The following is a 25,914-nucleotide window of genomic DNA, read 5'->3' on the forward strand; positions in this document are numbered from 1 at the left end:
ACGCCAGCAAGCATGGACCTCACTGTCCTGTGGGTGCTCCTGCCGCTGGTCACCGTGGCCTGGGGCCAGTATGGCGACTGGTACCCGTACCAGCAGTACCAGGACTATAGCGACGACGGGTGGGTGAACCTGAACCGGCAGGGCTTCAGCTTCCAGTGTCCCCACGGGCAGGTCGTGGTGGCCGTGAGGAGCATCTTCAGCAAGAAGGAGGGCTCTGACCGGCAGTGGAACTATGCCTGCATGCCCACACCGCAGCGCCTGGGGGAGCCCACGGAGTGCTGGTGGGAGGAGATCAACAGGGCCGGCATGGAATGGTAAGGGCTGCGGGTGGGGCTCATGCCCCTGGGCCCTGGACTCTCAGGGGATGGGGTGCCCACCGCCTGGCACATCCTGCACCGCGCCTTCCCTGCACCTTCCCCTGGCGTGCTTCAGGTGGGGCAGGGCTGCCCAGTGACAGACAGGACACAGACCCCAGGTGGCCACGGGCAGGTGGGCTCCCTGAGGTTTTGTTCCTTCCAGGGATAGAACCTACTCGTGATTGGGGCCAGGGGCTGGTGGGGTCTGCAGAATGGACGCGAACAGGAACTGAAATTGCTTAAGAAACATTATGGTGACTTCACGCTGCCGTGACACTGGAATCCCATTTCCATTTTGTGATTTTTTTAAACTATTTTACAAAAGCATTGGTCCACAGGAGTTGGGTGAAAAGAAACAATTGGACCCTCCACACAGAGAGTTTGAGAAATATTGCTTTAGAGAAGTGACTGGGGAGAGGAGAGAGGAGCTGGGCAGAGGCAAGAGAATGAGTGGTTCTCCCGCCCTGCCTCCATGTTCTCTCGGTTGTGGGGACCGAGAACCTTCTCTCTGCCTAAACCTAAAGTGGGTTCTGTTGCGGGGACATAGTCACTGCAGGCCTCAAGAGAGAGGCCCTGTCCTCCCCTGAGGGTATGGGACGGGTTCCAGCTTGCCCTTCCCCTAGTGGGAGCGAGTGGGGGTGACCGTCCCAGCCAGGTGCAGCTCCAGGGGCACTCGGTCAGAAGCCCATCTCAGCACGGGGTTTTCACAACACCTGGGTGGAGGCTGGGCTTCGGGGTCTGGGGCGGAGGGCAGAGGGCAGAGGCCAACCTGGGGAGACAGGCCTGGGGAGCAGGAAGTCCACTGGCCAGCTGCCAGGGTGTGTCTGTGAAGTGAGCCAGACGGCTCTATGGGGGCTGCAGTGGCACTGTGTGGAGTGGGGGTGGGGAGGCTCCATCATAAAACAGGGGTCACACGACCACAGTCCAAGAGGAAGAGACACCCGTGGGTGGAGGAGCCAGGTGAGAGGGGCCTCTGACAAAAACAGCTGCTGTTTATTGAGTGCTGACCCTAAGCAGGCACCAGGCTGAGCCTCTGTATGGATTATCTCATTTAATGCTCCAAACAAATCCATGAGTCGTTCCATAGGTAGACAAACTGTGGTCTTAGAACTGGTGCTTCTCCTCAGCTGGGAAGCTGAGATTTGGATCCAGAAAGTCTTAGCTCCCAAGATGATGTGCTTAGCTGCAGTGACAGGCTCTGAGAGGCACTCCTGCCACCCAGCGAGGGCCCTGGCCCTGAAGCTCACCCTCTGTCTGCAGAGCCTGGGCCACAGGACCGGCGCCAGGCTAGCCCTTTATCCTGGGCGAGGCGGATCTCAAGCTCAGGGCCAGCCTGAAGGGCCAGCCTGGTTACTGCAGCTGAGCAGGGGCCCCGCTGGCCTGGGGAAGGGTGGGGAGGGATAGCTGTGGGCAGGGAGTTGGGCCCAGGGGCTCCCTGCACAGCCCTAGTGGGCCATCCTCGTCCATCCCTCTGCCTCTGGCAGGCAGATTTAACGGTCCCACACCCCTTCAGACAGATGGCTGGCTCCAAGATCAGGCCTGCTTGAGGACAGGACAGAGTCCAGCACTCCCCGCAGCCAGGCTCGCTGCCGGCACGCAGCACGGAAATGACCTAGTTACACTGTCCCTCCAGGCCTCCGTCTCAGGCCCCTCTTGTGGTTAGGGCCTCGTTCTGACAGCCTTTGTAGGGCAGCCGTACAGGAGCACTCAGCCGAGCTCCTCAAACGCGGCAGGACAGCCCTGCACTGAGTTGGGAGGACTGGGCGTGGATCCTGGTGCTACTGACCATGTGCAACGTGACCTTGGCCCAGGGCTCCGCTCTCCAGGCTCCCAGCTCATTGGAAACAGGCACTCAGCCTGGGCAAGCTCTGCAGCCCGGGGAGGCACGGCGCACCCTGGAAGTGCCCTGCTTTTCTTGCTGTCTGCGGATCCTTTTGTCCTCCCTGCCAGAGAGGGAAGCCCACGATGTCTAGTCTTCAACGTGCCAACTCACGGCTGGTTTGTCAGGAACCCCCAAGCAAAGAGGGAGGAGGTGACGTCACAGGTTTGGTTTGGCCCCTGGGAGTCTAGAGACCAGCTGACCGCCGTCTCCCCTCCTCCTCTCCACATTCTGGTGTGCAGGGTCCAGTGACCCTTCCTTTCTCCCTTCCACCTGCACTTGACCTTCTCCCCCTCCGCTGATCACAGGCTGAACATGCAGAACAGCCTCTTTCCTGTGGGACTTGGCCACCCCAGACTGATGCCCATTAACCCCCAGGTAGTTTTTCAGATGATCATGACTTTGAGCTCAGACTCCAGTCTCAGTGAAATATTTGAAAGGAAAGAAATCACTCACAGGCTGGGGAGCAATCACGTCTGCCCATAGACTGCCTGCTCTTGTCCTTTCTGGGGGAAGCGTCCATGGTTGTGTGCAACTTGGGCACCTTACAAAAGCAAATCAGCGTATGTTTTATTTTAAGAGGGGGAGAGTTGCAAACACAAGTGTGACAACAGTATTCAGGACCTGCCGGAGAACCTTGATAATGGGGCACCATCTCTAAAGGACACTGCCATCAGAGCCCCGTGCCTGTAAAGCCAGGGTCCCTCCTGTTTCTCGGCTGAAAACCCTGTCTTGGGATGCCGGATTCCGAAGCCCAGACGCCCACAATGATGGCCAGAAGGTGTGTGTTTGCCCTGAGGACAGGCCTGGGCTACTCCAGGGGATGTTCGCTGACTTGGGATGGCATGGTCCTGTGTAAAGCAAGACAAAGCTGGAATGTTCTAGGGAGGCTGAGACGCCGTGTGGTGGAAGGACCTGGGATCAGGGAGCCTGGACTCCTGGCTCCTGTTGTGTCATCTCTCAGCTCCGCGGCCTCAGAGAACTGAGAGAACATGGAGTCAGGGCAGGGAGAACCACTGCATTCTACTTGCCTTTGCCTCCACTCCTCTGTCTTCTGCTCCTTACCCTGGCACAGGAAGAGAGAGGAGGAGAGGATACCCACCTCACATGTCGGTAGAGGGCTTTAACGGGGATGCTACAGGAAAAGGCACCGAGCGCTCTAAAACAGGTCTGAATCCAGACCCTTGCCTGGCTCATGACTTCCTACCGATGGCAGCTCAGAAAGATCTAGTGAATGAGGCGTTTGATGAGGCCTCTTTCGGGCAAAGCAGATCTCACAGACCTGAATTTGGAGGAAGAGTGTCCTGTGTACGGGCACCGTTTATACTAGAGCTGAATTTATGAATTCGTCCACGACAGTTCCGACAATGAGAAGAGAAGAAAGGAAAACTGCCCCTCAGGGCTGTGTCAGCTTCCAGGCGAATCGGAAGCTGGACTTGTCAGGCGGGAACTTGGTTTCCATAGGTGACTGTAGTGAAGCCCAAGGCTCTGCACCTCCCAGGCCAGCTGCCCCGTTCCTGGTTCTGAGTCAGTGCAGGGCCCCGCCTTCCCTAGGTCAGCACGGCCCACCCTCTAAGCTTCCTCTGCTGCAGTAATCGTATGGCCCAGGGGGTGCTGGTGTCCTTGGCCCCGTAAGCACGTGGTGAGTGATATGTCTCCTCAGTGCTGGAGATGCTCCCAGTTCCAACCCCGGCCCCCATTCCCTGCAAGGTCACCGTGAAGGAGGTCACTTTGCTCTGTCTTTGATTCCCAGCCTTCCCGTGTCTACAACAAGATCTGGGCTTTATTGTTCACACCTCATTTTGGTTTTCCACACGTGCCAAGATGCAGAATGGCCTTTGAAGGCCTCCTGAGGATCTCAGAGACACACCAGGGGGATTGCCAACGCATGTTCCTGCCGCAGGATGTGTCCCTGATTCAGTTTGCATTCTCCCATGGTCTTACTGTCGCCATAATTTGAAAAGTAGACCACTAAACTCTTTATTTCAAAAGCTATAAAGACCAAATGTCACACGGCATCTGGTTTGAATCCTGGAACAGCAAAAGGGCATTAGTAGAAAAACTGGTGAAATCCCAGTGAAGTCTGAAGATTGGGCTGGTTACTTCCTTACAGGTCACAAACACCCCCAGGTTCTGAAAGGGAGCCCCCAGGGCAGCCAGGATGGAGGGCAGACATCAATCTCGTGTGTTGTCTTTAAAGCTCTTAGGTAAGTGTAAAGCTTCTTCAAAATGAAAGGCTAACAGGCACATAAAACCGAAGGCTGTGGAGTACACCTGGGATTTAAAAGGCAAACTGACCATAGCCAAAACCAGGAATCGCAGGTCTGGAAGGCCCGGGGAACAGTCTTCTTACCCCACAGATTAGGAGGTGAAGCCCCAAGGAAGTACAGTTGAGAAGGCAGTGAAACGGGACATTACTGCAAGCTCTGTGGTCCTGACCCTGATCCATGTGGGGACGTGTGGCTTATGTCTAGTCCTTTCATACGCTTTCCTCCATCCAGTGCTTATGGTCATTAACTTTGCAGACTGAAGGGATCTGAGGGTCCCTCACACAGGGTCTGTGCTCTGGACTAGGTCCTGTCCAGCCTTGTGGGCCTTCACCACCGCAGTGGCAAGCAGGTGTACTCGCTATGTCTGTCTGAACAGACCAGGGCTCTGATGAAGGAGACCCATCGCCAACTCATTGCTCAGGAACGGCAGGGCAGCCAGCTGGACGTCCAGTGTCAGGGGCAGGGGAGAGGTGCTGATAAGGCCGTGGTGTGGGCTGAGCCAAAGAAGTCATCGAATCCACGAAGCGAGGACTTCTGAGAGCAAGAAGGCCGCGGAGGAGAGCAGGTTGGCAGATCTAGGACTCCTGCTGACCTTCCTTCCCTCCAAGTCACTCTCAGGACTGGGAACCCATTGTCTGGGAGCAAAGCGCTCTTGGCTCCTGTAAGGAAGGCAAAATCCACTTCTTCCTTCAGAGATTTGCCTGTCCCTGGGCTCCTGCCCGCTACGATCCTCCAATCAGTGAGAGACTTGCAGAGTTGGGAGATGTGTGTGTGCTTCTGAAGGTCTAAGGACTTTGGAGTCAGACAGGAAATTCCCCAAACATAGCCCCAGCACGTCCTTGACCCAGCCAGGCCAACCCTCAAACCCTCAGTCTCTGCATCTACGGGCCCCACGGTGGTTGTGGGAATTAAATGAGGTAATGTGTGTATTTCACTGGCTGTGTGTCCTTAAGAAAATTATCTAGCCTCTCTGAACCTGCATTTACATTGTTGTGACCAACAATGACTACTCTGTGGAAATCAGGGCTCATGGGGATAAATATCACATTGTCCACAACTTACAAAGTTGGAGCAGAAATCCAAATTGCTGGGTTACAGATTATCTGATACCTACCATTTTGCTTTTTTTTTTTTTTTTGCATTTTTATATCATTTATTGTATTGTATAATTCCACATTTAGTTTTTATATTTCTTTTTTTTAAATTTTTTATTGTTGGTTGTTCAAAGCATTACATAGTTCTTGATATATCATATTTCACACTTTGATTCAAGTGGGTTATGAACTCCCATTTTTACCCCATATACAGATTGCAGAATCACATCAGTTACACATCCATTGATTTACATATTGCCATACTAGTGTCTGTTGTGTTCTGCTGCCTTTCCTATCCTCTACTATCCCCCCTCTCCTCCCCTCCCCTCCCCTCTTCTCTCTCTACCCCCTCTACTGTCATTCATTTCTCCCCCTTGTATTATTTTTCCCTTTCCCCTCATTTCCTCTTGTATGTACTTTTGTATAACCCTGAGGGTCTCCTTCCATTTCCATGCAATTTCCCTTCTCTCTCCCTTTCCCTCCCACCTCTCATCCCTGTTTAATGTTAATCTTCTTCTCATGCTCTTCGTCCCTACTCTGTTCTTAGTTACTCTCCTTATATCAAAGAAGACATTTGGCATTTGTTTTTTAGGGATTGGCTAGCTTCACTTAGCATAATCTGCTCTAATGCCATCCATTTCCCTGCAAATTCTATGATTTTGTCATTTTTTAATGCAGAGTAATACTCCATTGTGTATAAATGCCACATTTTTTTTATCCATTCGTCTATTGAAGGGCATCTAGGTTGGTTCCACAGTCTTGCCATTGTGAATTGTGCTGCTATGAACATCGATGTAGCAGTGTCCCTGTAGCATGCTCTTTTTAGGCCTTTAGGGAATAGACCGAGAAGGGGAATAGCTGGGTCAAATGGTGGTTCCATTCCCAGCTTTCCAAGAAATCTCCATACTGCTTTCCAAATTGGCTGCACCAATCTGCAGTCCCACCAGCAATGTACAAGTGTACCCTTTCCCCCACATCCTCGCCAGCACTTGTTGTTGTTTGACTTCATAATGGCTGCCAATCCTACTGGAGTGAGATGGGATCTTAGGGTGGTTTTGATTTGCATTTCTCTGACTGCTAGAGATGTTGAGCATTTTTTCATGTACTTGTTGATTGATTCAAATCCATTTTGCTTTTAAAGCACCTAATTCAATTATAATCTCTAAACATTTTAAATGCACGTTATCAGTAGCTTGTTACAACTTAATGCACACTGAAGTAGCATTGGACCTTGCCTGAAAGGCCTGGAATTGCTTTCAGGAAGTGAATGCCTCTCACAAGATGCTCTGGATCTTTTTAGGGCCTTTGTGGTCCTCTCCGCAACTTGTATTTTTCCAAAATGGGCCAGGGCCTCTGTTTTAGGGAGGTGTTCCCCCTCTATCTTGTGCCAGGTCTTTCCATCCAGAGAAGCTGCTCCGTGTCTTGATGCCTGGTCCCAACTGCTGACCTGAACCTGGCCGTGGACAGCAGGACTCTCGCCTAGTTGCAGGCAGGAGTGAGGCAGACTGGGCACAGCGGGGCTTTGCTCACGCCCTACCTTTGGGAGGAGGATGGGTCTAGGTGGTGACACTGTCACGCCACAGGCTGCTCAGTGACAGGACATGTTGTATGAGGAATATATTGACCTGTCACAAGGAAGACAAAGCAGTGTGAGCTGGAATGTCAAGGAAGGAGGACCTCGTGGAGTCGGAGGTGGGGATCTACTTTCTGAGGCTGGTCTCATGGTCCCCTGGAAGCATCCAACCCTGACGACTCTGATCGCAGGCCCCAAAGAAAGTGGTGTCAGGAAATCAGTGTGTAGCTCCTCTTTCTATTAAAGCATAAATATTTATGAGCATAGTAATAATAACTAGCTCTTCTCCTGCCTTTTAATAGCATGTGCAGGCGGCTGACAAACAGCGTCTCTTCCCCTTCACATGATCCTGTCACTTCGCAGAGATGGGTACATGTGTCAGCAGAAGGGTGAGATGGATCGTGGAGTCACTGGGTTTGGGCAAGGATTTCAGATCGTGTGCAGCGCCATCCACAGAGCAGGTTCTACGGAACGTTGGTGGAAAGACTTAATGAACCTGCCACAGCTCCGGGGACCAGGTTTTGAGAGCCTGTCGGCAATTTAAAGAATTATTCTGGGGAGAACAGAATTACCAAAAGTTAAAGCTTTAAAAGAATGAAGCCCTCCTGGTACAACTGAGAGCCCCATCCAGCTCCAGGAAATGGGAAGAAATTTGAGGGAGTTAGGGGGCCACGCCACACGGCCCCCACATCACAGGGAGCCCGTCGCTGTGGCTGGATCACAGTCAGAACTGACCTGGCCCATCTCGGCAGTGGGGTCGGGGATAGGACAGCACACCTTGACTGCACCTGTATATTTGGGAGCTGGGAAGAAAACAACCAGCACCACCAGCCTGTCTGTTGTGTAAGACTTTGAGAGCTCTTGGCCACAGCGGTGCTGTGTCCCTTTACCCCCTTCTACACCCAAGCCGACCCACTGCAGCTGCCAAGAGGTCACACTTTCTGTAAGTCTAACCTGGACCCACCTCCCAGATCTGGCTTCCGCTGTCCTTCCTGCCCAGTGGCCCTGGACTTGATGCAGAATCCAGACAAAATGAGAAAGCCTGGCCAGAGTGACCGGAAATAGGGCGATACAGACTTGATTTTCGTGCTCCCCCAAAGCTCACGGGCATGAGCTCTGGCCGAGGATAAATCCTAACTTGGATCCTGGGCCTTCAGTTACACCTCGGCATTATGTCATGGAATCCTCTCAGTGGCTTAGGTGGGGCTCCACAGAAGACGTTGAGGTCAGAGCTGGGCCCAGCTCTCTGTCTGCTGACCTCCAAGGGGCTCCTTCTCTGTGTCCTGCTGATTCTGTTTTGCTATTGCAGAGGCAGAAGAAATTTCCTGTCTGAAATTTGCTTTCAGAGTGATGGCCTGAGATTAGCCATTTTCAGAAAGGTCATTTTCTGAGAACAATCTGAAAATGTTCTTGTCAGAGGAGGAGTAATTGCCCTGTGATTTCCCTCTAGAAAGTCTCTAGAATCAGGTGGAGCAGGGCTAATATTGCTGCGGTTTGTGACACTGAAATTGACTCTCAGGCTTCCGGGGGACGGTGAGAGAGCAGGGGAGAGAGTGAAGCAGGAGGCGCCTCTCGGGGTGAGTCCAACTCACCTGTCCTGCAGACCGCTCAGGAGAGACACGTGGGTGCTGTGGAGTGAATCAGAGCCTCGGCACCTCCTTGCACCACTGTCTCTTTTGGAATTGAGCTGGGGTAACGGTGGCAGTGTAGGCCCTCCAGCTCCCCCCGCCCGGTCAGGCTCCCCCATTTCCTTTCTGTAGGCCTGGCCCCTGTGCCTACAATCGCGCAGCCGAGGTCAGTGTGCAGGTCTCACTGCACAAGAAGCTTTGCAAACAGTGACGGACAGAGAGAGCCGCGCAGGAGAGGGGCTTGTGGAGCAGAGCACCCCGGCGCCCCGCCCTCCGCAGGCCGCTGAGGGAGAAGGCGGGCACAGCCAGGCAGATGGCTCACCAGCTCCATGGAAACCTGTGGAGGGAGTTTCAGGGCCTTTCACAGACTTGAGTGATGGGCTCTTACAAGTCACTTCTGCCTCTGACATGGGAAACGGCTGGTCAGTCACAGTTCATCCATTCTTCCATTAACATTGCAGGGCCAGGGTCAGGGCCTATAAGGAATGCAAAATAAAGATTCAATGACTATTTCCCACAGGACTGCACTTCCTCTGGAGGTGATAAGACATAATAAAGCATCTGTGCTACAGTGTGGGTGGCCAGACTCCCACAGCAGCGAGCTCTGCCTCGGGGAGGCAGCCGCTAGGGTGTATGGGAGTCCACCTGTCACTCGAGGGGAGTGGCTTCACCAAGTGCACCCCCAGCGACTGCAGACGAGATGAAATGCAATGGCAGCCTGGAGCTAGGTGCGGTGGTGCACACCTAATACCAGTGACTCAGGAGCTGAGCCAGGAGGAGTGCAAGTTCAAAGCCAGCCTCAGCGACTTAGCAAGATCCTAAGCAACTTAGCAAGACACTGTCTCTAACTAAAAAATTAAAAAGGGCTGGGCCCCAGATCAGTGGTTAAGCACCCTGGGTTCAGTCCCTGGAACCAAACAATAAGATTAATAATGACAGCCAGGAGAGATTTATTAAGCATCGAACACCACTCTCCTAGGAACCTTATGTGCACTGTCTTATGTGATCTGCACAGTGAGCTGGTAAGTATGTGCAACTATTATGTCCACTTTACAGATGAGGACACTGAGGCCATTGGGGAAGGAAGCCAGGGTGCCAGGTGTCAGGGCTAACAGTGGCAGCAGGGCCCCTGCTCTGAGCCTCTCTGCTACACCACTCTGCATGCCGAAATGCATCACTCCAAGACCCCGTCCTGGAAGGAATGATTCTCACTACCAGCTCCTGAGCAGGCTCACTCTACCGAAAGGCAGCCTAACTGATGCCGGGAGCAGGTTGGCAGTTCACCCCCTGCTCCTAGGCCTGGCGCCTGTGGGGTCCAGTTGGTCTTCTCTGGGCAGTGTTACCTGAGGTGGTGTGTGAGAAGGTGACACAGCACGCTTCCCACTCGGGACCAACGGCTACCAGGCTGGCTGCCAGCCAGCGGGGAATTCGTGGAACTTGGCTTGCCCTCAGTACTCTACTCAGCTTATCTCCCTGCGTTTATTTCTACTTCAGGGAACTTACTGCCGTGGGAACCCTGTCTGCTGAGGGTTGCTGAGTGCCCAGGACCATGGGAGCCCTGGCACCGTGGCTCCAGGGAGGTCACAGCCCAGCCCAGTCCTGAGGGCTCTGTCAGAGGAAAGCCGCAGCCCAGCGCTGCAGAGAGGCAGAACCCAGCACCATGTGCTGCTCCTTCTCTCCCCAGATACACCGGAGCTTGGCTCTGACTCTTAGAGCTCCTGCTGAGGTCGCCCCTCCCCGACATTGCTAGGAATTGGGCAGCAGAGAGCATGCTGGGAGATGGGCCCCAGAGCTACCCACGGTGCTCCCCCCTAGTAGCCCAAATGTGCATGTGTGTGGTTGAGTACCCGGATACAGAACGAATGGAGAGGGAAGACGCCTTCCAACCAGGGAGAAGCAACCTAATTAATGTCTAGATTCCTCAGATCTACGAGTTCATTTCCAGCAATGAAAAAGAACAAATAAAATCCAGCTGCCAACGGTGTTGGTCTGCGTGCCTCTCCACGGCCAGCCCGGGCACTTACTGTCACGTTGTTTCTGAGACTTTCTGGGGACTTTTCTTTTCTGGACAAACAGGCTGTATCCCAGCAGCCATCAGGCTGAGTAACAAACCACCTGCTGTGCCCACTCTTGAAAGGGAACATCCACGGCCAGGATGAGTAGAAAACGCCAAGACACGGAGGTGGCTAAAGACCTATTTTGTAAGGGTTTGTTCTGGGGTTGAATGTGTCCTTCAAAGTTCACGTATGGGACACTTTATCCCCAAATCCATGTAGATGGTATTTGGAGGTGGGCCCATTGAGAGGCAGTCATGGGGGAGGGGCCCTATGATGGCGAATAGAGGCCCAAGCTGGCCTACTTGCTCTGCCTGGCCTGAGATGCCCTCCGCCACGTTACGATGCAGCAAGAAAACCCTCACCAGAGCCCAGGACCAGGCGACTGGATTTCCCAGCCACCAGAACTACAGAAACCTCTCCTCTTTATAGACCACAGACCAGGGCGGTCCGTGAAGGTCATGTTTGTGTAAGGTGAGAACCCTCTGAGCAGCACCCTCATCGTCCCAGCAGAAAGGGGCAAAACTCAGGGTGCTGTGGGATTTGGGGGATGGGAGAAGGTGGTGCTGGAGATGGGACAGAGGAAGAAAGGTCTGCACTGCTCCAAGCCCACCCTTAGTGAGGATAGTGCCGTCAGATACAAGGGACAGTTCGGGGAGCAGCACAGCACAGCACAGCTGAGCACAAGTGGACGGGGCAGAGCTGCCACGTATGAGGAGCAGGGCTTGGTGCTAGGCCAGGAAGACCCTTCCGTCGGCCTGCTGCTCCGTTCCCTGTGGGGAGTGCTCCACCTCACGGGTCTCTCTGCAGCACTGGGGCAGCTGGGGACCCTGTGGCACTAGGGCTTGGACAAGGCTCCTGGACAACCCTGAGAACCTGGGGTGGTAGCCCTGGACAGACCCCTGCACACTTCTGGGCTTGGATGCTCTTAGCAGAGAATAGTCCATGGACTGAGTTCCTCCATTCTCTGGATTTATATGTGTCTCCTCCTCCTCCTCCTTCTTTATTTATTTGTTCTAATTAGTTATGACAGCAGGATGCATTTTGGTTCATTGTACACAAATGGAGCACAACTTTTCATTTCTCTGGTCGTACATGATGCAGTCACACCGTGTGTTTAGTCACACCTGTACCTAGGGTGATGAAGTCCATCTCATTCCACCATCTTTCCTGCCCCCATACCTCCTCTCCTCCTCTCTGCCCAAAGTTCCCCCATTCTTCCTGGTCCTGTCCCTAATTATGCATCAGCATCTGCATATCAGAGAGAACATTCAGCCCAACACTTATTATAGCTTGTATTCTTGATAATTGCCATTCTGACAGAAGTGACATGAAATCTTAGAGTAATTTTGATTTGCATTTCTCTAATTACTAGAGGAGTTGAACATTTTTTCATATATTTGTGGATTGATTGTGTATCTGCTTCTGAGAAATGTCTGTTCGGTTCCTTAGGCCAATTATTGATTGGGTTATTTTTTTGGTGAAAAGTTTTTTGAGCTCTTTGTGTATCTTGGAAATAGTGCACTCATATGCGTGTAGTAAAGATGTTCTCCCACCTCTGAAGTTCAGTAAAATGATTAATATTATCTTTTACTTTAAATGGAAAAATATACAATGTTGCATTTGTAAAATTCATAACCACCCGTTTATGTATTCCTTCACCCAACTACATATCCATAGAGGTGCCTCAGGAGCAGTGTCCCCTAACTTCCTCCAGTTGAAAGACTCTGAGTCATTTGAATATTAATGGTGAGCATTTGTCATTTCTACATAACTTCTATTTTTTGTATAAAAAGGGAATATATTGTTAGGATCAGGCCAGGGAAGGAGCTGGTGGTGTCAGGGGGATCTCGGGAAGGTCTGTTGGTGCATCAGCGTCTTAGGTTCTGGGTCTGCTCTCTCCTCCTCAGGTACCAGACGTGCTCCAACAACGGGCTGGTGGCGGGCTTCCAGAGCCGCTACTTCGAGTCGGTGCTGGACCGGGAGTGGCAGTTTTACTGCTGCCGCTACAGCAAGAGGTGCCCGTACTCCTGCTGGTGAGTCCCTCCTGACCCTGGGGCTGCAGGGAAGCCCCGTGAGGGTGGGGGACCGCGTTAGAATTGCTGCACTGCAGGGAGCTCGCAGCTGCCCAACGCGCCCTTCCTTCTCTGACCAGAAGGGAGACTTCATGGAGCAAGGCCGGGCCTGACCCCAAGTGCCCCGCCACTTCCCAGGGGTGCTGAGCCCTGAGCTTCTTCCCTCCTCCATGCCAGCTCCCTGTCACATCCAAGGCTGCAAGACCCACTCAGGAGCCTGGATCCCCGCGTCCCCCTGGGAGAAACCAGCCCTGTCGTGGGTTAGTTCTAGGACATAGTTACAGACAGAAAAGGAGCTGCTGCTCTTTTCTGGATCAATTGGAAATCACAGCCTGTGAGGTTTTGTTCTTCTCCTCTCCGCGGCTCACGCCCAGTGTCCACCGACCTAAGCTTCCAGTGGACCGGGAGAATGTGTTTGTTATTCACCCAGATAACTCAGTCCCACGTCCTTACAAGCCTGGTGTTTCTGCCTTGGACAAAGGGACCCAAATGTCACAACACTTGAAGGCTGGTTCAGGCTAGTGATTCATCTCTGCGGTCTGATGCTTGGCAGGACCGCCTGGCGGGTTCTGTGTGCCTCTGCCATCAGACAGTGTTACTCCACAGAGGCCCAAGAGGCTTCGGTGTCCCTAGGGAGAGAGACAGCATGAAGCACTGACAGGGAACCCAGAGTCCCTTCAGTTGAGGTCTGTGGCTGCCTGAAGGAGCAGCTCCCTCCCCAGCTCCCCAACCTCCTTCCACAAAGCCTCCTGCACCTGCTCCTGGTGAGCAGGCACCGCCAGGGTCAGGGGTACCGCCACCATGAGTCCCAAATCGAAGGTCCCAGCCAGGGAGTAGGTGGAAGGAGTCTCTGTGTGTCCTCCTGCAAGCCTCCTCCCTCTCCCTCCTCCCCTCCCCACAGCACAGCCTCTTACTCTCTGAACAGCCTCAGTGCTTTGGGGGACAGTGTCTTTGGGGGACAGAGGGGTGGTGCACTTAAGCAGGTTTTTGCAGAAGTTTGCGGGGGGTCTGGAGCCCCGCCCGCCCTCAAGGGCATCCATGGGTGATGGCTGGGAACCAGGTGTTTGAGGGCTTCCGAGCTTCCGATGCGTCAGTTCCAGAGGTGCACTGTCTTCAAAGAGAGGATGAAGGTTCCAGAGAGGAGAGGAGAGGGGGTGAGAGACCGCCAGCCTGCTGGGGCCTGAGGAGTGGCCTTCTGCTGTGTCCCTGCCCCATCTGCTTGTCTCAGGATGGAACCAGGCTCCCTCTGGCATTCAAAGCCTTCAAGATGTAAATAAGCTACCTGGGCGGCAAGCACAGCTGGTCCTTGACAATTTCCTGGGCAAGGCTCCTGAGGAGTGACAGGGGATGGGGTCAGGGTGCCTCTGACCCGTCCTGGGTGCTCCTCTTCTCAGGATCTGCTGTGTTCCGTGAGCCTGTGCGCCTGGTTGTTCTGCCCAGGCGTCCACGTGCCTCTGATTAATCAGGTTAGTGCACGGGCGGTCATGTTTCTCAACAAGATGGATTTATCGGTTTGTGTCCTGTCGCTGGGCCTGGTGTTGTGGACTTGTGCCGACAGGTGTGGGATCATCCCGCCTCAGCACTGAGACTCCACGCGGAGCGGCTTACGGTGGACTTCCTCAGAAGGGCAGGGCAAGCGGACTCTGAGGGGAGTCCCCTGGGTGTGCCTGCACTTGGAGGGCTCTGCTTCCCTACGCTGTTAGAGCTGAGAGCTGCCCTGGCCACAGGAAATGGTGCCTGTCCAAGGAAACCTCGAAGAAGTGGCAGAACGGGCGTCTACTGAGCACCGGGGCAGGCTGTGAGACTCACTGCCCACGCGTGTCTAGACATTTCAGGGGCAGACTTGAATCGCCTGAGTCTCGGCGTTCTAGAGCGTCTTTCTAAATCGGATGAGACCTCTAGGGCACATTCCTTCAGCATCTCAGCATATGGCCTGGCCCAAAGTCGGCCCCTAATAAATCTGTGAAATGAGTAACTGCCCGTTGCTCGGCCTAGGGCCGGGCGCTGGGGAGGACTGGCGGCTGTGATGGAGCTTTGCAGTCGGCAAAGACATCTTTTGTGTGCATGATTTTACTGAATCCTTTTAACAGCCTTGCCGAGGGAAGTGAGAACTGGGTCCAGCACTTTCCCACAGTGAAATGCTGATGACTCTCTGACACAAAACCTCCCCTTACATCCCTGTAACTGGCTGGTCTCCCTCCAGGGAACTCGGCTCGCACAGTGGGGACCACCCTCTTCCCCTTGGAAAGCATCGTGCACTGTTTTGAACTAGCAAAGTGTCCAGCATCTCTGTGCTGAGAGCATTTAGGGATTTGGACATACCACCACTCTGGGCTGGAAAAAACAGATCACGAGCCAACTCCCAAATGAGTGCAGGATTTATTTGTTTGGTGGGAACCAAGGTGCCGCTCTGAGGTGGGCCTGTGCCGGCTCTGGCTGGGCAGTGCGGCTCGCTCATCCTGGCTAGAGAGCACATTCCTGATGGATGCGGACACACCGTGACCCAACGGTCCCCGCCGGATCGGACGAGCGTGTGAACTTGCATGTATTTATTTGTGAAGGAGAATTTAAATTCCTGGTCCAGTGGTCTGCAAACCACAAACACGTGTCCCTGGAGGCGCCCCAGCCCTTCAGAGACCTCTGGGCTCACTTCCACGCTCCCAGCAGGCCCAGCTGCTGCTCGTCCACGCCAGCTTGTCTCCTGGCCGGGCAGGGACCGAGGGTGTCCCCGGAGCCAGAGGCCTGCACTGAGCAATTGTTTCCTTTTCTAAATGGTCTGCGGTCTTTAGTGGGTTCTCTGGAAAATATATCTTGGCAGGAAAATAAGGCATCAACTTGCCTGACCCTTACATCTCCCTTCATCCCAGGGGTTCTGCGCCTCTCGGACGTCACATTCCCCACTCCTAGCTCCCCAATCTCCGTCCCCAAGTCCCAAGCCAGAGTGTGGTTTTCCCGAGGTCCTGGACAGCCCTAGTTAGAATCGGTGAAGCTGCCCATTGCTTTCTCTCCCCCTGCAGAGCATCCAGTCCAAGCTCAGGGCCTGTCCTCAGGTCCATAGCTCAGTGCAGGACGGGGTGGGTCTGCCAGCCCTCTCCCCGTCCTGCTGTGTCAGGGACAGGAAGGACTCACAGGTCCCTCCGTTGTGCTGTCGCCCTGCCCCTGGAGGGTAGCCTCTGATACCAGCTTTCCCAGAGGCCTGGTGGGAGGGCAGTTCTTTGGGGATTCCTCCCCAAGAGCTGGAAGTGTTGGGAATCCCCAGGGTTTGAGGCCCCACTGACAGCCTCACCTTGTGCGGCACAAGCCACCAGGCCCTCCTGCCCAACAGCAGCCCCTCTGGGCAGAACGGGTCCTCCATTTCCTCAACCGGAGTGGCCGTGTCACTACTGAGCCATGTTCATAATTCAGACCTGTCCTTGCTGCTACACACGGCCAGGGCCTCCCCGCCACGTCCCCCTCCCGGGACTCAAACCTCAGACACAGGAATTTCCGATGCGTCTGGCGGCTCTGGAGGCTGGGAGTGCCGAGGCCCCGTGGGCAGATCTGGTCCTCATTCTGCCTCGTGGGCCTCACCCCTCTTCTGGGCTCCAGGGGCGACCATTCAGCTCTCCACACAGTAACTGCTCACCAGTCCCCCGCGAACGGGAGTGGATATAAAGTGAGCAGAATTTGTAGATTTGGGTTGAGCTCCCGGTGGGGAGGAGGAGGGCGGCTTTTGCTGTGGAAGGGAGCCTGTGCTCGTGTGTGGGTCGCGGAACCTCACACACAGAAGCTGCGACACTATTACACAGAGCGGGAGCTGAGGGCAGAGGCTGCGACCTTCTTCGGAGGGCTGAGCAGGGCCATCTCTTTGCACAGCACCGAGCCGTCTCTCACCTGGTGAGGAAAGAAGAGACCTCCAGGAGCAGCAGCAGAGCCAGGAGGTGGTCACTTTAGTGGAGGGGGCCGTTGGCGTAACGTCATGTGGCTGATGAAGTCAATGAGTCACCACAAAGGTGCTTGCCGACCAGGCCTGGGCTGGGACAGAGCGCCAGAAACTCCGTTCCAAGAGAGCAATGTGAAGAATGCTCAGGGACGTCCCTCTTCCCATGTAAGCCGGAGATATCCCTGGGACTGTGTTCCCTGGGTCGTGACACTCACCGAACTGATGAAACATGAACCCCCAGATGCCACCAGAAGACGGCCAGGGGCGTCGGACACTCGCTCTCCCATCCCAGCTCCAGGGTGCAGGCAGAGGTCTTGGTCCTTCAGTCCCACTGGCCAAGCCCAGCCCTCTGCGGGTAACCAGGGAACTTATTCCTTCATGGGCACCTTTCTTTATAGGGTTTTATTTTTCCTATGTTTGCAAAAATAATTTAAATGGTTCTGTTGCAACACCTGTTGGTGACACCAGGGCATCACCGAAGCAGACAAGGCAGCCTCGTCGGACAGGTTCTCGTTCCCAGCTGCTTTGCTGGAAAATCTCTGTAGAGAGGGTGGATCATGAGCAGGCTGGGGTTACCCAAGAAAGCTCAGTGATTTGCTGTCAGGATGGGGCATCTTCTTGCTGGCTGAGTGTGGAGCATCAAGCCTACCTGTGTGGGGTTCCCCTGACCTCTCCTACACAGGCTCCGAGAAGGAGTGCGTGGGTCCACGTGTCGACCCTGAGCTCACCGTGTGGCCATCAGCAGGAAGCACGACAGGGTTACACTATTTTAATCAAATGCTGAATATGTGGGGCTGGCCTGCCCGAGGACATCAGGACAGGATATTTAAAATCGGGCACTAGTCAGGTCCACAAGTTAAGCAAAGCCACTTTCCTGACCTCCTCCCTCCATCATGCCAAGCTGAAGGCTTCTTTGAAATGTGGGTCAAGGCTCAGTATGAAGTGGCTGTGCCAACATTTCCCTGAAGTGACCTGGAAATCCACAAGAAAGCTGGACCACCCCTGTCCTGAGGAAGGCCAACGCCACATCCCACAGGCGTCTTCCCGACTAGTCCCTACACCCTGTCCCTCTCAGTGTCTAGCTCTGAAAGTTCAAATTCTTTCTTCTCTCAGAGGAGCTATTGATTACAGGGCCTTTCATTTATTAGGAGAGAGAGAGAGAGGGAGGAGAGGGAACGAGATCATCAACAACTAAATGGAGACAACCATCTGGTTCCAAAATACAGCCTCCTGGGCCACATTGAAGCACAAGTTCTTGGACTGGGAGATAGCTCAGTTAGTAGAGTGCGTACCTTGCATGCACAAGGCCCTGGGTTCTAATCCCAACGCCACAAAAAAAAAAAAAAAACAAGTAAATAAACAAATTCTTGCTATGGGTGGTGTTTGGGAGGTTCTCTTCCTACAATGATAGAGTCATGTCTCCCTCCATATTCTTGGTTTCAGAAAGTAGGGGTGATTTCTGTCAATACACAACTTCTTTTACTATCTCCCTTACTCAGGATTTTGGAAGCAATTCTAAACTTGACCTCATGGTTTCATGATACAAAACAAAGCAATAGCCAAACATCAAACAAAACCAAACCCAACTGGGATCAGTGAGCATGTGTTACACCTTCCCCAGAACATTCTAGAAACCCCCTGGGCAGCATCCCTGTCTACAGGAGGCTTCTCAGATGCATTGTCCAGTTGGGCAGGCAGCCTCGGGTCTGTCTGTGATCAGACATGAAGTCATAGAGTCCTCATTAATGAAAGCATTGCACCATCTTTTCCCCCTTGGGGGCTTAAAGCTTCTTGATGTTTATCAAAATATGCAAGTTTTTCTTCCCCACATAATTCCAAATATATTTAACTATCCAAGTAATCAGAGGGCAAATTGTAGTGGCCAATAAAAACTTAAGAAATGAAAATCTAGCCTGATTATTTCCAAATAGTTTTGGCAATTGAATTTAGCTTAATTCACTATTGCCAAATATAGAACACTCTCTTGGCAGAAGTGAAAACATGATTGGTTATTAACCTTTTTACCTCATGTGCAAACAGTTTTGTTCTGGAAAGCATTTTATGTTCCCTGAAATAAAAGGATTTCCCTCATAAAAAACTCGTTGGCAATATTCATGTTCTCAGTAATCCCCTCTTTTTGGGGAGGGGGGTAAACATTAGCTCAGCCCTATTAGAATCTTCAAGGATCACAAAGCAGTGGGATTCAAACGAGGCCCTATTGGATCCACGGAGGGGACAGTTAACTGACATTTTCATTAGAAATAGGAAGTCCATGGGGTCTGGGGTTGTGGCTCAGTGGCAGAGCGCTTGCCTAGCATGTGTGAGGCACTGAGTTTGATTCTCAGCACTGGAAAGAAAGAAAGGAAGGAGGGAAGGAAGGAAGAAAGGAAGGTTGGTTTTAAAAAACAAATATTTAACAAAAAAGAAAAAGAGAGAGAGAGAGAGAGAGAAAGAGGGTAAGTCCTGCTTTCAGGTCTCTGTAGAGGCCCCAATGGGCCCCTGAACTAACAGCCTGGTTTTCCTTCATCTGCACATCAAGCAGACACACGCAGCCTGCTCTGGCCTGGGCTTGGCGTCTGATAGAGCATAATCATGTCTAGAGAAAGATAAATGATAGAAGGAGGGGAGATGAGCAATGTGGATGGAATGACCATGAGCCAGGGGTGGCCTTGGTTTCTGCTCCTGTCCGGAACTCCTGGGCTGACCACTGTCCTGCTGCACCCAAACCAGGATCCTCCAAGGACCCCTGCAGCTGAAAACTCAGGCTTCTCAAGATTTCATGACCATCCTTATAATCTTAAGAAGGAAGATCATCGGTCTACGGTGAGGAAGATCTTTCCACCATCGATATGCAATGACCTGGTCAACCTAAACCAAATGGAATTACTGGTGCTCACTCACTAGCTGTTTCCTGGGCAGCCCTGGGGATGTGGATAGACTTCAAGAACCCACTTCACACTGAAAAGACTCTCTTGGTCTGAAGACCCCAGGATCAAAGCCGTTATGAGAACCCAGGGGCTCTAGATTTACTCTGGGATGAACCATAAGAAGCCTACTCAAGGGAAACCTAGAATTGACCCTACCTTGGGGAAGAAAGAAGGAAAAAGAGGAAGAAGAGGAAGAAACAAATATCTTTAATGATTCCACATCTGGTATTTACCATAAGGTGGCTTCCATTCTTTTATAAGAACAGGAAACAGATTAAATGACTCTCCCAAGGACATTTATTTATTTTGCAAATAGTTACTATGTACCAGGAACTGTTTTAGTTTCCAGAGAAACGTACACAACAAAAACTTCACATTTGTGGCGCTTACATTTTAGTTGAAGAATTTTGAACACTTTTTCAATTGTGACCCATGATAAGAAATATGTATTAAACTATCACAAAATAGGTACATCACATCAATATACATATACATACAAAAAATTTACATCTACATACTAACTGATCTTTATTGCATGCAATGCATTCTCTGATATCTTCTGTTCTTTTTATTTCTTCCTTTTTAAAAGTGGTCATAGCCAAATCAATTTTATGATCTAATAATGAGTCATGATCCACATTTTGTAAGCATCATCCCAGGTGGCTTGACTAGAATGTTACTATTTGATGCTGCTTCCAAGCCTGGGAAGTCTGTGCCTCTTCTTGTACAGCCAGGAACTGGAGGGTGGGGATGGGAGATGGCTGCTGTCCCTGGGGCCCAAGATGTCCCCCTTGCCTCTCTCCATACTGTTTTCTTCTTGCTCCCTGCCATCATGGCCAGCTTGATCTTTTCCCCCTGCCCTCTTTGTTTCTCCCACAGGCTGACGACAGAATACCCAGGCCACTATGGGGAGGAAATAGACATGATTTCCTACAACTACGATTACTACCTGCGAGGAGCAACCACCACTTTCTCTGCTGTGGAGAGGTGAGATGGGGACCCCTTCCCCGGGGTCGGGGGCAGCAGAGGTAGGAACCGGTCCTAGTTGAGATCATGCCTGCAGGAACAGCTGGCTGGGCTTTCCCTCCCTGAGTTTCCTGCTCGGTCAAGGGCTAGCCCAGGAGTTGGCTGGACAGCAGGAGGAAAGGAGAGGTGAGCTGGTGTGAGGAGCTCTGTTCACAGGGCGGCTCCCCTGGGAGACGAGGGTGGATCCCACCTGCTCCCAGAGGAGTCCCAAACCTGGTGTCCCTTGATGTCCCCAGCTCTTCCCCACATTGATTTCAAAGAGCACTTCTCTCACCAAGCATCAAAAGAAGAAGGCAAAAATTGTTGGCAGAGTGTCCACTGTCACACTGGACCCTGTCCAATCCTGATGCTACATGACCCCCACTTTGGGAAGGAAGAGGGGAGAGGAGAGGCATGGGAGAGAAGGAATACGATGGCCTACTGTCTTAGTCGGTGGGTAGCTGTAACATAAAACCTTAGGCTGGGTAATTTATGAAAAACAGAAAGTTATTGCTCACCTTCTGGAGGCTAAGAAGCCCAAGGTCAAGGTGCCAGCAGATTCCGTGTCTGGGAAGGACTGTTCTATGCTGTAAAGGACACTTCCTGTGTCCTCACAGGCAGACTGGACAAGGCAGCTCCTTTTCAGCCTCTGTATTAGGGCACTAATCCCAGGGGTGAGGGCAGAGCCCCTAAGACTTAGTCACCTCCCAAGAGACTCCACCTCTTAATGCTAGTACACCAGGTTTCAGGTTCCAGACGATGAATCTGGGGTGAGGCACTAACAGTCAGACCCCAGGGCACCCACTAAACATAATTACAATGAAAAAGGAATACCTCAATCCTTGACAATGCTAGGATTTTTTTTCATGAAAGAGGAAACTTTAATCTAAAGAAGAAAGAAAAAAAATGAGCTTTTAAAATTCCCTCTCTCATGGTCAGCTCCCAACCCTATCTAGAATACATCAAGACAAAACAATAAGAAAACAAAAATCAAAATTCCTGCAGATATGTCCTTCCCCTGGAGTTCGGCCCAGTTCCACTATGATATAGAGAGGTACAGGGCATTCAGGGGTCAAAGATGGGCTTGCCTACTTTTAATAAGGTGGTGGTCACTCTGTACAGAAATGAATTCCTAGAAAATGACCAGTGCATATTTTGCAAACTGAATAAAACTTACATTAGCTCGTTAGATAACTATGCTGAATTTGAGTGCGACTTATCTATTGCGTATATTTATGTTTTCAAATGAGATTACACCTCCTTTTACCGAAGATAACTTATTTAAGATGGCATAGAGGTTTTTCGTTTTTTAAGAAAGACATTAAGTAGCTCTGGAAAAGCCCAGTAGATATTGGAGGCTCCATGAAGAACAAAACACCCACAGGAGAGACCCACAGTTATCATAACTTAACTCGCTTAGTTACCTATTTTCTAAAAAGAGCAACTTAGAGAATATTACTTAGAATGAAACCCGTTTCATCAATGAGAAGAAACAGCTGAATGATGCGACGCACAACAAAAATATTTAAACAAAAGGAAGGCCAAGAACTCAGTGAACAAGGGAAACTGTGCCATTGGGCAGCGAGGTGTTCCCCACAGTGCAACAGGCAACTGCCGCATAGTAGGGTGTCCAGTGCTCCTAACAATGTCTCCAGGTCAGAAAGAAATTGATTCTGCATTTCCTGGGTAAGAAGGCAGAAAAGAATACAGTACAGAGAGAAGGGCATCCAATATGATTGCAAAATAAATATATTTTGGCAGTTCAAATGTGCAATTCCTGATGGTTTGGAAATGTTCGGTCTTATGGATAACCTAGAATCATAGAAAACTGAGGAATGCATCATTGCATTGTTTAAAAATAAATACCCCCCCCCCCAAAAAAAATGAGTATACTCATGCAATTTTGCTGCTGTCGCTAATATCAGCAACTTAAGGATCTCTAAGTTGGGTTTCTTGGCCCTTGTGAAGATGCTGAGGCCCAGGTTGGAGGGTACGGCCCAAGAGACTCCCTGGGCACCTGCCCGCCTTCATATGCAAATCATGGTGGTTCCCTCTTAGTAAAGAACTAGGGGCCTGGCACGACCACTGTGGACATCTGGAGACAGACAGACAGAGGTGTGTTCTGTGGTTCTGCATGTGAAGCCCACACATTAGATGCCACTAGTGTCCCATCCCCAGTTGTGATAAGCAAAACTGTTTGCAGACATTGCCAAATATTCACTAGAGAGCAAATGCACCCCTGGATGAAAACTCTGTCCTGGAAGGAAACCAGAGATTGAGCCTGGGGGGAGAGCTTGCTCCTCTGAGGACCAAGAATTTCTCTTGGCATCGATTAGGCAATTAGTTAACTAAAAATCAGTTAATTTTTCTTAAAAATCAGTACAAATGCTGGGCCGTAAAGTCTAATTTACCTCTGTTTCTTGGTACATAGGTACGCAAGACTGGCCACCAATCTGCTAAATATCTAAACAAGCCATGTCCCCTGTTGACATTTGTAGAAACACACACCAACGAATAGCTGATAGGTCATCCAGAGCCTCAGAGGTTTGTGCTGGGCGTCTCCTCCCTACTGCCCTACACAGATACCTGGAGCAGTGGGCAGCGCTAGGAAGCCTGCGTGGGCTGCTCCAGCAGGCGCATCGTCTCCCCAGAACCGGTGGTCATCCCACTTCCCATTCAGAAGCTATCTCTGAGTCAAAGGATCCCAGGGTGCTTTGGGAGGGTTTGAATGATTGAATAAAGGGAAACTATTTTTGCCCTTTATCGGGACTGGGCAAAGGGTATGACAGCTTCGTCCTCTAGTGGGATGAGGGGCACCTTGCTGGGGGGCAGCATGGTGTGAGGTCCAGCAGACTTGGAGTCTGACACCATCACCTATGACTCGTGTTCCCTAAAAGCCATCACTTAGCCCTCCCAGCCTGCCCCTGCCCCTCAACCCAAATCACGTGAGATACTGAGAGAGCAGGCTGGGTGCGTTGGAGGGGCTTCCAGTCCCGTCACCAGTGACACTGTGTTAAATGGTGCTGGGTCAGCAGAGCGTCGGGCAGGGTGGCACCCAAGAGATTGTTATTAAATGGTTGAATGAAGACATGGCCCTGTTCTTAGCAAGGAACCTTCCCTGACATGCAGCCACACCATGGTTCTCAAAGGTGAGCAATTCTGTGTCCGCTTGGGCCCCTCCCCACTTGGACTCAAGGGCCATTCCATTTCCTGTGTTCCAGAAGGCAGGCCTTTCCTTTTCACCTGGGGAGGGGGGTCCTGCGTGGTCCCCTCCCTTCATTTCTCTGCTTAGTGCTTTCTTAGAGACACACAGGAGTGCAGGGTGGGCTGGCACAGTGAGCACTCAGTCAAGAGGGGTTCCACGAGAGCACAGTGGCCCCAGAGAAAGAAGGTTCGTCACAGCGGGAGGCAGAGGGTGTCAAACAAGGGCTTTCCCCACGCCGCTAGCCTCTGGTCCTTGAGGTGCTCGGGGCACGCTGTGGGGAGCTGGCCACCAGGGAGGAACAGGAGCCTCTGTGTGGCTGGAACCTCACTGTCCCCTTGCAAGGGGCAGCCAGGCCTCCCGCAGAGGTGTCGGTTCTCTGGAGACTTCATGGACAAGTCCTCCAAGGACACGGTGAGCTTTGGTGTCCCTGCACTCCCAGCTCCATCCCGTTCCCCAGCAGGTTCTTCCCCTGGTGGGTGACTCAGGGACGCTTCCCCTGGTGGGTGGCTCTTCTCACTGACGTTCCTTTCCCACTGTCCCCACAGGGATCGCCAGTGGAAGTTCATCATGTGCCGCATGACAGACTACGACTGCGAATTTGCAAACGCTTAGGTCTGCCCCTGCCAGACCTGGGCGAAGGGAAGGGGCCGGGAGTCCCAGTGTCCTGCGTGTGACGTCAGCTGGAACCCCCCCCCCACCAGCTGTTTCTGCCGCTCTTTCTTCTCCCTGATGCGGGAACAGCTGTGCCAGCCGCCTGGGCCCTTCTCATGGCACCACATCCACATCCATTTATAAGGACATCCACAATTAAGCCGAGTTTCTCGCTTTCAACGTATTCCGTAGCAACTGTCTCCCATGACTGTCCACGCTCCCTGCCGGCACGTGCCCACTGGGCTCCCAGGCCGCCTCCTGGGCCCTGGCTCGCCTGGCTGCTGCTGTACTGTAAAATGAGCTTTGAGTTCAGCACAGTGACCCGGGAGGGAGGGAAGAAGAGGGCAGTGGGCAGAGCTGGGGGAGGGGTGTAGCACAGGTGCTCTAAGCTAAGTCTGTTGGAATGACACCCAGGGTGCTCACAAAGCAGGCCTCTGCCTTGAAGTGACGTGTTTCCACCCCCCTCCACAGGGCCTCTGTGCTCCAGGGGACCTGCAGGTGAAAGGGGGGGTGGAGGGGGTGAGGGCAGAGTTGAACCTCCTCAACTCAAAGGTGAAGGTCCGTCTACCACAATGAGGACGCGTGCAGGGGCCACGGAGCCGTAGAATCATGTCAAGAGAAGGTCGGAGAGTGGGACTCAGACTGGGAGCTTGGCGAGATGAGCGTGGCCGGGTCGCTCTGGGGAATGGGAAGTAGTGTGGGGTTACTGGCAGCCAGAGGCATGCCCAGGACTCCCGGGGGGGCGGGGGGGGCTGGCACATGCCTGCATCCCTGGGGCCTCTGGCCAAGCCTCCTGCACTGGGCCTGGGTGTCTGGGTGGGAAAGGTGGCCTTGAGGATTCCTGCCTAGGTCAGCACGGGTGTCCTCTGCTGAGGTGAGACTCTCTCTTCCTCCCATGATATGTCTGTCCCTGGCCCTTCTTTGTACTCTCTTCCTCATAAAAGGAATAAAAGTTTTAACATTACTGTGCTGCAAACATCAAGGGTCCGTCTTGCTCCCTCCCCCTCCCCTTTCTGATTAGTCATTCATTCATTCTGCAAACCCAGCTCAGCCTTGTGATTCGCCCAGGACCCTGGAACACAAAGATGACGCTGGCAGAGTCGGGATCAGGTAGATAGAGTGCCCGGGGCTGGCTTTACCGGAGGATCCCAGAGGCGGGAGCACATTCTCTGCCTCTGAGCCTGGCTGTTTCTCCCCCGGGGCTTCCTTTCAGCCATCCAGACCCGGATGTGTCACAGCAGTTTTAACCACAGGAAGCCCCTATTTCCTTGAACC

The 25,914-nt window shown here is 52.4% G+C and overlaps 1 protein-coding gene across 1 annotated transcript; it reads left to right on the forward strand.

Moving 5' to 3' along the window:
• On the forward strand, positions 1–25,603 carry Dpt (dermatopontin). Its single transcript, XM_027922885.2, has 4 exons — positions 1–314; positions 12,765–12,890; positions 20,658–20,765; positions 24,534–25,603. Exons 1-4 carry the CDS (start codon positions 13–15, stop codon positions 24,598–24,600), a joined length of 603 nt encoding a protein of 200 aa, XP_027778686.2. The 5' UTR covers positions 1–12; the 3' UTR covers positions 24,601–25,603.
• The last annotated feature ends 311 nt before the right edge of the window (positions 25,604–25,914 follow it).

This window comes from Marmota flaviventris, chromosome 12, assembly GCF_047511675.1.
Source record: "Marmota flaviventris isolate mMarFla1 chromosome 12, mMarFla1.hap1, whole genome shotgun sequence".
Classification (NCBI taxonomy): domain Eukaryota; kingdom Metazoa; phylum Chordata; class Mammalia; order Rodentia; family Sciuridae; genus Marmota; species Marmota flaviventris.